The 11226-nt window shown below is 46.7% G+C and overlaps 1 protein-coding gene across 7 annotated transcripts in view; it reads left to right on the forward strand.

The window, feature by feature from the left end:
* EPB41L4B (erythrocyte membrane protein band 4.1 like 4B) overlaps nucleotides 1-11226 on the forward strand; it is a gene marked incomplete at its 3' end in the record, with an annotated part of 141151 nt that overhangs the window by 67929 nt on the left and 61996 nt on the right. For all 7 annotated transcript variants that reach the window (XM_082843588.1, XM_082843586.1, XM_082843591.1 and 4 more), the window contains exons 13-15: nucleotides 1576-1606; nucleotides 4669-4702; nucleotides 10699-10763. In XM_082843588.1, the coding sequence (XP_082699714.1) occupies nucleotides 1576-1606; nucleotides 4669-4702; nucleotides 10699-10763 (130 nt within the window). The remainder of the gene's footprint in view (nucleotides 1-1575; nucleotides 1607-4668; nucleotides 4703-10698; nucleotides 10764-11226) is intronic.

Below are 11226 nucleotides of genomic sequence, written 5' to 3' on the forward strand. Positions count from 1 at the left end.
GACTCGGGGCCCAGAGTCAATCCAAGCACACCGTGTCCTTGAATTTAGCCAGGCCCCAGGATGCTTGCCCTCCCCACCCCACCCCTTTCCCGAACTCCCCGAGCTTCGTCCGTCATTTACTACTGTGGCCTCACACCTGCATGAGGCCTGGTGCCCAGTTACAGGTTCAGTCAGCAGATGAGCAAGCCGGGCTCGTTTCTGTTTAAACCCGGCCTCCAGATCCCATCTCCTAGCTCTCCTTTGTCCACACTTGATTGCTGCTCCATTCAGGACTATCTTGTTCTTTTATAGCAGGACCTCTGCACCTCCCCACCCCACTCTTGTTCCCTCCCATATATCATTGTACTGGCCATTTCATATGTTTTTCTTGTATAACTCAGGACTTAGTGGGCCTTTGTGGGACCTGGCACCTGTGCTTTCCCATCTAGAATCTTTAACCTTGTGTTCCCCACTGTTTCCTTCCTTTTTGAACCAACGGTACAATAGCATGGCAGCCAGAAACTCTCCAAAGCCATTCTTGGCTGCTTTCGTGGGGGAAAAATTGCCCAGGGCCCAAGGAATGTGGCCTCACTTTCAAGAAAGACCAGAGGTTGAGAGGGTGGGGCTGGGTCCAGGGAGGGTGACAGGTCCGTGAAGGGTGATTGGTTGCAGGAACTGGGAGTGATGAGTGATGGGGCGGGGCCGGGGTGTGGGGGGATGAGAAAGCTCTCTGTCCCAAGGGCTGTGTTCACCTCCCTGGTGAGCATTATTATGCTTGTGCACGTAGCCAGTTGGGTCAAAGTTGCCCAGAGACACCCCGGTTGAAGGAAGAACTTGCTGGTGGGGCCGTCCAAAGATAGTGCCCCCTCTTGACAGAGTGAGCGCCCAGTCCTTGGAGGTGGTCAGGCACAAAGGGAAAGGCGCCGCGGTATGGCTGCTGCCGAGGGGAGGGTGCTTGATGCCCCGAGGTGGCCTTAGAGCTCTTCCAGACTCCAGGTTCTGTGCTTCTCCTCCACTTCCCTTCCTGGTCTTCATCCTCTTTCCCTCCTTTATTTTACTGACATTTTCTCCAGCCAGAGTTCCAGCATCTTTGTGAAACCATTAATGATCTTCCATGCTCCATTTTTCAAAAAACGAAATGGTGTCTGGGTACACAAGCTCTACCTCTGTCCATGGCCCCTTCCACAGACTCACACCCCGAACCCAGTCGGAGGTGTCTGCCCCGAGCTCCCCTGCACAGGTTACTGCTTGTATTTCAGCCTGTCTTCGATCTTTCACGCCTGTGTCTCTGTCTGTGTCAAGACTGTGAGCTCCTTGAGAGCAGGGACTGTCTGTCTCTGCCTCCTAGGACTCCTGGCCCTGGGAACTAGCTCAGTGAGCATGTTCTGAGTGAATTGGAGGGTGGGGCACAGCGGGAGGTGATTTACTTTTCCTCCAGAAAGGAGAGGTAGCCAAGATGAAGATTCTGCCTCCTGGGGTTGGGACTGCTCTGAGATCACAGGAACCTCTTCCCTGAGCATTGGTAACAAGTGGTAAAAATGGTAAAAAGTGGTAAAGCTCTCTAAGGTGTCATACTTTTCTGTTTTTCCCTTAAAGCAAGCAACCCGATGATAGCAGCTCAGTTCTGGTAAGCGCCCCCAGAGTCTGGGTATGGCTCTGCTCTCGAATTACTGTATTTGTTTGCAATGTTGACTGTTTCCTTAATACAGTTAAATCACAGAGTGAAGCACCTGATGGTTTCCTCTCCACCCCCTTTTTCTGCTGCCTGGCTATACCGTCTGCCTGGCTTTCAATAAGTAAACAGTAGAATGTTCCAAGACAGTTTGTTTTTTTGGAAAACACAGATGCTTTGTTTGAGTGGCTTTGTGCTTTGTGTATTGTAACAGTGGGTGATAAAGGTGATAGGAATGTGTGTGGCACAGTGTGCTAACGGCACTGCAGGCAGTGATGGGAAAGAAAGGCCGTGCTCTTGAGCAAAAGCTCCCCGAGAACAAAAACTGGATCCGCTCAGTGACGTGCGGGTTTCATGTCATACAACGTAGAAGACCTTTATCAACGCCCAGTGAAATTCCTGTAGGAAGAGAACTTGTCACAAGACTGAAACTCTAGCACCGGTGTCAACAAACTTTTTCTGTAAAGTGCCTGGTCATAAATATTTTAGACATCGCAGGCTCTGCTGTCTCTCTCAGGACCATTCCACTCTGCCCCCGGAGCATGAAAGCAGCATAGACAGTATGTAAATGAACGACTCCTGGCGTGTTCTGATTAAACTTTACTCACAAAAGCAGGTGGGCCAGGTTCGGCCCATGGGGCGTGGTTGGCCACCCCCTTCTCCAGCACAGGTGGCCTTGATCTTTCCTGGACATTGGAATCACCTGTTGAGCTTTGAAACCCTCAGCCAGGCCACACCCCAGACTAATCGAATCAGTCTCCGGGTGAGGACCTGGGCATCTGTGGTTTTAAAGCTCCCAGGCGAGTCTCGTGTGCTGCCCAAGAGGACACTGTCCCACCTGGTGTGTACTTCTCTTTCTCTCCCTGAAACAGTTGTTTTCTTATGTGAGTTTCAACCTCAGTGGACAGCTGTCATGCTAGAGAATCCCAGACTATGTAATTGTTTCGGCCCTTGTGTCCAAGCTCCAGCCACTGGTAGCCCCATCTGGTTAGTCTCTGGTCATCCCAGGCGCAGGTCTCAGGCTACCGGGGAGGGTGGTGTTTGAGGTCGGCCTATCTTGGTGCGCTGTACGCCCTGCGCAGTTGGTAGAGTGCGGCGTGTGGAGGAGTGGGTTAGTGATGAGGCATCAGGAGGCCTCCCGCCCAGCCCTGGCATTTCTCTTAACTCAGCTCTGGGGCGGCCTTTTTCTCATCTGAAAACGAAGAGGTTGGGCTAGATCAAGTGTTTTTCGAAATTTTGTAGCTTTTGATTTTGACCCACTAGGAGAAACCTGCCATGGAAGCCCAGTACAGAGAACAGACCAAAGCGGCACTGCTCTGGGTGACACCGAGCAGGGAGGGCAGGGCTGGCACCTGCTGCTCACCCACCCCCCGCATCCCACAGGCAGCTCCAAGACACCTCCAAGGACCCCGAGGTCCTGGAGAACGTAGCTGGCCGTTGTATCACGGCTGGAAGCTCAGCCTGGCCCTCTGGTGGCAGACGCTGCTTGCAGTGCCATTCGCTGGGTGTCAGATGTCTGGCTCTTCCGTCTGGGTTGCTGAAAGTATGCCTGTCAGCATGTCTTGTTTTTAATTCTCAGGGGCTTGTGAGTTACGTTTCTTTCCTTTGCTCTCTAAGGAAGTGATTCTTTTGCTTGTTTGTTTTCCCCTAATAAAATTACATTTTCCTCTTAGCGTCTAGGAGAGATTATATATATTGAGAACCAAAATAAACTAAAACAACAAACCTCCACCACACCCACAAAAAACCACCCAGTAAATATACCCTTTAGGAACAAATGAGCTAATAACCACTGTTCGCAGCTGTTCAGTTGCTCTTCATAGCCTGTGGGGTCCTGGGGGTGGGGAGGGTTTCTATGGGAGCCGGGGACGAAACTGTGCTCTGGGCGCAGAGGTGATGCCAGGAAAATAGCACCTTGCAGAACACTTCGCCCTCCTGGTGAAATGCAGCCGGGGGTGAATCTGGCCCAGAACCTGGCTCTGTGCACTGGCCCTCTAAGAAAACTGGAACACAGGTTTATTTAGACCCTAAGCAAGGCTCATAACCATGAAATGTTTTCCTCTCATTTCTGGAGGAGCAGTAAACCTTGGTTTTGAACACGCCACCCTAGCTGCTGAGCCCGATGATGGTGCTGGGTTGGGCTGTGGTTTTGCTGGCAGATGCCGAGCTTGCATATTAAATACATTGTGTTTTGCACCAACCGTCTCCACCCATACTTTTGACCAGAGTAGTTATACTTCAGATTCCATCAAAATAGGATCATGCATGAGGAGCCTGGAACCTTTCTGCAGGTTCTCAGAGAGCCAGCGTGGCTTGGCGGAAAGGATACTGGCCTAGGGGTTTTGCAAATGTCAATTCCGGTCACGGTGCAGCCATGGACTAGCTAGCGAGTGTCCTAACTTCTCTGTTAGGCAACCGTGCCTTTATCTATAAAATGAGGTGGTAACATTTATTGACCTCATAGCCTTGTTGTGTGGATTAAATAATAACAGATGTGAAGTTCCCAGTACAGAGCCTTATGTGGAATGAACATTCCAGAGCGGTGGCCACGTCATGGCAGCATTGTTGAGAGCGGTGGGACCCACAGTGCTGTGTGCTCAGAAGCGGCTGGTGGCCCTCCCTTGAGCTGGAGGAAGCCCTGGGCATCACTGGAGCTGCCCGGTACCGTGGGCCACCCAGCAATGCCAGGGCAGGCCTGGAATGGGAGCTAAAATTATTTAGTTTGCCCAACTGAAAGGACCTCCTTTTTGCCACCAAAATATAACATTATAAGCACGGGTCTGGAATATTACCTACATGTTTCTATTTGCGAGCTCTAAAGTGACGAATGAGAGCTGCTGTTTGGTTCCCCCAGTTATATGTTCATTTAAGCTGCTAGTAACCAAAAAGAAATAGTATTTGTAAAAGTTGCTAACAGAGTAGCTAGCACCTAGGATTAGTTTACAACTGTTAAATAAATCAGTAATAATGCCGCTTTACAACCTGTTACATTACAATTTTTCTTTTCTTTTTTTTAGCTCTAAAACAAATCCTGAAGTCCATAATTACCAGGTGAGCTATTGCTTTTAAAGGTTTTCATGTCATACTTCTTAAAGTGTCTACATTTTCCACACTGAGCAGTCATTGCACTTATAATCAGGTTTGGAAGAAATAACAGCAGTACATGTTTTTTTGAGAAAACAGTAAGAGGAGAGCCTTCTCCCCTGACCCCTGCTTCCTCTTGGTCATCTGAGCTGCCTGTTTTTCTTAACCTTGTACACTGGCAAGCAGCAGGGATATACGTTCTAAGTTTCTGGGTGGTCAAACACAGCCTCTCGGGGGCACTCAAGTGAGGCCATTTTTTGTCCAAGTGTGTTCTAGGCCCAGGGAACATGAGTCCCTGGAGGTGTGCCCCCAGGAAAAGGATGTCTTGGTCACATGTTTGGGAAATGCTGCGTCCTTCATTCCCTTCTTGCATCTTATGGTGCCCGCTGGGATGCCAAAAGTGCTGAAAAATCCTTCAAGGAAGACACATGTTTTATTTTTTTAAATCCAGTGTTTCCGCAAATCATTTGACTGTTGGACAACCTTCCCACCATAAGAAAAGCTGGCTTCCCCCACCACTTCTGTTGGTGGTGTGTTTATCTCCATCAGTGGAATGGTGGTTTCTAGAACCTGCTTTGTAAAGCACTGCGCTAGGCCTGTTGGCTGCAGAAGGAGTGGAGAGGGGTGTCCATGGCTGGTGTTCTGCTCTTTCACAGGATGATCATCAAGGCCCGAACCCCCTGCCTGCCCACCAGCCACTGCTGTGGGTAGCTCTCGCTGGCTGTTCGCAGCCTTCTGTAACCTGGGTCCGGCTTAACTTTTCTACGTTTATTGTCCCTGCTCCTTAGCATACATCATGTGTTCAGTTCTTAGAGAATCACATCATTTTTTTAAAAACATCTTTATTGGAGTTTAATTGCTTTACATTGTTGTGTTAGTTTCTGCTGTATAACAAAGTGAATCAGCTATAGGTATACATATATCCCCATATCCCCTCCCTCTTGCGTGTCCCTCCCACCTTCCCTATCCCACTCCTCTAGGTGGTCACAAAGCACTGAGCTGATCACCCTGTGCTATGCGGCTGCTTCCCACTAGCTATCTGTTTTACGTTTGGTAGTGTATATATGTCCATGCCACTCTCTCAGTTTGTCCCAGCTTACCCTTCCCCCTCTCCCCGTATCCTCAAGTCCCTTCTCTAGTAGATCTGTGTCTTTATTCCCGTCTTGCCCCTAGGCTCTTCATGACCATTTTTTTTAGATTCCATATATATGTGTTAGCATACGGTATTTGTTTTTCTCTTTCTGACTTACTTCACTCTGTATGACAGACTCTAGGTCCATCCACCTCACTACAAATAACTCAATTTCGTTTCTTTCTATGGCTGAGTAATATTCCATTGTATATATGTGCCACATCTTCTTTATCCATCCATCTGTTGATGGACACTTAGGTTGCTTCCATGTCCTGGCTATTGTAAATAGAGCTGCAATGAACACTGTGGTACATGACTTTTTTTTTTTTTTTTTTTTTTTTTTGCGGTACGTGGGCCTCTCACTGTTGTGGCCTCTCTCATTGCTGAGCACAGGCTCCGGACGTGCAGGCCCAGCGGCCATGGCTCACGGGCCCAGCTGCTCCACGGCATGTGGGATCTTCCCGGACCGGGGCATGAACCCGTGTCCCCTGCATCGGCAGGCGGACTCCCAACCACTGCGCCACCAGGGAAGCCCTATGACTCTTTTTGAATTATGGTTTTCTCAGAGTGTATGCCCAGTAGTGGGATTGCTGGGTCGTATGGTAGTTCTGTTTTTAGTTTTTTAAGGAACCTCCATACCGTTCTCCATAGTGGCTGTATCAATTTACATTCCCACCAACAGTGTAGGAGGGTTCCCTTTTCTTCACACCCTCTCCAGCATTTATTGTTTGTAGATTTTTTGATGATGGCCATTCTGACCGGTGTGAAGTGATACCTCATTGTAGTTTTGATTTGCATTTCTCTAATGATTAGTGGTGTTGAGCAGCTTTTCATGTGCTTCTTGGCCATCTGTATGTCTTCTTTGCAGAAATGTCTATTTAGGTCTTCTGCCTATTTTTGGATTGGGTTGTTTGTTTTTTTTGATATTGAGCTGCATGAGCTGCTTGTATATTTTGGAGATTAATCCTTTGTCAGTTGCTTCATTTGCAAATATTTTCTCCTATTCTGAGGGTTGTCTTTTTGTCTTGTTTATGGTTTCCTTTGCTGTGCAAAAGCTTTGAAGTTTCATTAGGTCCCATTTGTTTATTTTTGTTTTTATTTCCATTTCTCTGGGAGGTGGGTCAAAAAGGATCTTGCTGTGATTTATGTCATAGAGTGTTCTGCCTGTGTTTTCCTCTACGAGTTTTATAGTGTCTGGCCTTACATTTAGGTCTTTAATCCATTTTGATTTTATTTTTGTGTAGGGTGTTAGGGAGTTTTCATTCTTTTACATGTAGCTGTCCAGTTTTCCCAGCACCACTTATTGAAGAGGCTGTCTTTTCTCCACTGTGTACTCTTGCCTCCTTTATCAAAAATAAGGTGACCATATGTACGTGGGTTTATCTCTGGGCTTTCTATCCTGTTCCATTGATCTATATTTCTGTTTTTGTGCCAATACCATACTGTCTTGATTACTGTAGCTTTGTAGTATAATCTGAAGTCAGGGAGCCTGATTCCTCCAGCTCCATTTTTCTCTCTCAGGATTGCTTTGGCTATTCGGGGTCTTTTGTGTTTCCATACAAATTGTGAAAATTTTTGTTCTAGTTCTGTGAAAAATGCCACTGGTAGTTTGATAGAGTTTTCATTGAATCTGTAGATTGCTTTGGGTAGTAGAGTCATTTTCACAATGTTGATTCTTCAAATCCAAGAACATGGTATATCTCTCCATCTATTTGTATCTTTAATTTCTTTCATCAGTGTCTTATAGTTTTCTGCATACAGGTCTTTTGTCTCCTTAGGTAGGTTTATTCCTAGGTATTTTATTCTTTTTGTTGCAGTGGTAAATGGGAGTGTTTCCTTAATTTCTCTTTCACATTTTTCATCATTAGGTATATAGGAATGCAAGAGATTTCTGTGCATTAATTTTGTATCCTGCTACTTTACCAAATTCATTGATTAGCTCTAGTAGTTTTCTGGTAGCATCTTTAGGGAGAATCACATCACTGTTGCCCCATAATTTTTTCCCACTGTTCCTTGGCCCACACTTGTCTGCTGGGAAGCTGTCACCTCCACAAAGCCTTCTCTCAGCCCCTTGATTAGAAATCACCAGCACCAGTGGTTCTCAGCCCTGCTGCATGTTAGAACCATCTGGCAAGCTTTAAAAAAATAATTGGTGCTTGGGCCTCAGCCTGGACTGGTTGAATCAGAAACTCTAGGGTGGGTGGGATCTGGGTATTGGCAAGCTGTGGTGCCTCTCTAAGGTGGTTCTGATGAGCAGCCAGGTGGGGGCCCTGAGCTAATGATGTGTCCCTGGCTTCCCAGGTTATTGTGTGCTGAGAGGCAGCACCCATGTCTGATGACCCCCTAACATGGTGGCCAGCTTTCTTGTCCTGGGTGGGTGTGAATGTCCAAGGGACACTCCTCCCCTGAGTTTCTCTGCCCTATCGCCAGTCTGGTTTTGAATGTCACAATAAAACTACTCCTTGATGAGTTCACTTTGGAGCCTTATTCTAATCCGTCTCTTTCTGGATCTAATCAGTCTCATTACTGTAGATTTTAACTCCTTAGTCAGGGGCAGGGATCCCAGTGTACATTATCTTTATGAGACCTCCAAATTATGTTTCCGAAGAGTTTTGTGATATCGTCTTCTGTACATGAAATCTTATTCCCAATGCACAGAGCCTGGACATGACTTCCGAGTTGTAGGGAATGAGTGTAAAAAGTGCTTTGCACCTGGAAGGGGAAAGGCCAGCTTTCCTGATCTCCTTGCTGCTGCCTTTGGGTTCTTGAATCTTCTTAGTCAGAGTTTTTTTTTTTTTTGGTCGGACTTTCAGGTGTGAGTGGCTAGAATGTTGTTGATGGGTGATTAGTGCTTGAAGGGGAGAAAAAAAAAAATAAACAAAGCAAAGCATTCCCAGCTCAGCGCTGCCCTTGCCCCAGCAGCCTCGCAGGTAGAGGGAACGTCGAGGCGATTGTTCGTTGAAATCAAATCCATGACAACTGTCACCTGGATGTTGTTCTTCTCTTAACATCTTTGGCAACCACTGGCCCTCTGCTCCTTGCCAGCCTTTAGAGGTGCCATGATGGGAGTAAATTGACCAGGAAGAGAACATCCTGATAGGTGGCCCGGTAAGCATCTGAGCGCTGAGAAAGGTTTCCAGGAAGGTGGTATTGCATCATTGGTGTTACTGTGAGCTCAGCAAGCTTAGCAAAGGACAGATTGCTGTGTCCTTGATGGGAGCACTATTGGCATTTGGAGAGGGGCAGTTCTTCATTGCTTGCGACTGTCCTTAGAGTTACAGGAGGTTTAGCTTCCCTCTTCTCTGCCCAAGAGTTACAGGTAACCCTCCAGTCATTGTGACTAGCAAAACTGCACCTACTCATTTCCAGTTGTCCCCAGGGAGATGTAACGGTCCTGGTTGAGAACCATGTGGGTTAACATTAAAAAATACGCCTTGACAGCTTTCGAGGGTGTATAAATTACCAAAGGAGACCAAGGAAGGTTCTGGAATATCCTCCTTCCAAGTCTCTATGGATAAGGTGCCCACCTCTCTCCAATGTATCTGATTTGGTTGTGTTTGAAGACAAGGTATATAGAATAGAAGGTCAACTTCTATTCTAGATTACTCTCTTTTTGTTCAAGAGCCAGTTGGTGGAGCCTCTTTTGGGGCCTTGGCTGTATGGCCAAAACGCCTGAAACGGTTCAGCTTTGGGCAAATCATCTATTGCCTCTGGGTTTCTGTATCCCCTAAGAGAGAGAAATATGAAGCGACTATTTCCAGGAGATTCTAAAGCCCTAGTCAGCTTTCAGATTCTGCCACTGAAATGTTTTCTCCAGGTTCCTCTTTCCAGTAGGATGTCCTTTGGGGGCTGCGGAATTGCCGACAGGCATCCTTGAAGGAGAGGGGCCACTGGAATACAGAAGAGTCAGTGAGGGCATCTCAGGTCCATGAAAATGGAATGAACAGAATTGCTGAGAATTTTTCATAATAGAGAATGGACTTCTGCTTCTTAACCAGAACAGCAGGGAAGAAGAAGAAGGGGAAGAAATAATTAAAAGAATAATGGTGGCAAGCCTGTGGTGACTTAAATGTCAGGAGAACCTAATTTGCCCCGTAGAAAATTTAGCCTTGAAAAGCCCCAGGGCTTCTGACACAGTCTGGGACCGCTGCCCTCTGCAGGCCAGAAGTGGACTGGCAGGCAGCCTGCCACCCACCCAGGCCAGCCTTACATCTTCACCCCGGGCCGTTTTGTGAGTCATCAGTCTGGATCCATTTTCTCATGTTAAAATGGGCAAACTACTTCTTTCCTTCTGTTTTATCAGGATAATGGTGCCCTGGATGGTTTGGGGTTTTGTTTGTTTGTTTCCGGGGCCGGGCGGGGGTGTGGGGGGTGTGTTTTGTTTTAGATCACATTTTAGAAAAAAATTTTTTTAACAAGAGAGAAAGAGTTCGCCCAGAGTCCTGCTGCCTTGGCATCCTCTGTCCAGTCCTTGTCTGTTGGCAGATGTAACTGTTTACACACAGTTGTTGTCATTTTCAGCAACGACAGAAATTGTTTCTAAAGAATAAATTACCCTCATTCTCTCCGTCTCTCTGGCCCCTTCCGTGGGTTCCCTTGGGAGAGATGAATATTGCCTTGCCTGGGCGCCCTAGGGCACCCTTTCAAGGCAGATGCCTTCCGCTTTCTTCTTGGAGGGCAGCCCCCAGCCTTTGTCATGGGGGAAACGTGATAGCCTGGGAAACGTGCGCTCCCCCAGCCAGGGTTCAGTAAGAGCCTCTCCATTCACAGCCGGTGAAGACCATTGAAAGCAAAGGGCATCTAATAATCGAGTTTGGTGTTTTATTTCTAGCCTCAGTATCACCCCAGTCTTCACCCCAGCCAGCCTCGGTGGCACCCGCACTCTCCAAACATCAGGTAAGTACCTGAGCTCATAGAGCCGTCCTTCCCAATCTCTCCTTTTCTACTTAGTTATGAATTGAAATTCTGTATCAGAAACAACTGTTTAAGAGTCGTCTTGTCCCGGAAGAGATGAATAACTTGCAAAGCAAAATAAGCCGGTGATGGGTCTGGATTTACTAAAGTTATGCTTGACGAAATAAAAATGAACTGGGTGGGGTTTTTTGTTTTGTTTTAGTCATTCTAACCTCAGATATTTTGGGTTTGGTTTTATGTTTGAAATGTTACTTAAAATTTCTAAGTAACGTTTTCCTGTCCTGAGAATTCATTTACTAAAAATAAGACTAAGGCTCAGGGACTTTTGTTGTGGGATTTTTTTTTTTTTTTTGGTTGTGGGATTTTTTTTTTTTTTTTTTTTTGGTTGTGGGATTTTTTTGTTGGTTGTGGGATTTTTTTTTTTTTTGGTTGTGGGATTTTGTTT

Source organism: Leucopleurus acutus (genome assembly GCF_964270905.1).
Source record: "Leucopleurus acutus genome assembly, chromosome: 7".
NCBI classification, from domain to species: Eukaryota; Metazoa; Chordata; class Mammalia; order Artiodactyla; family Delphinidae; genus Leucopleurus; species Leucopleurus acutus.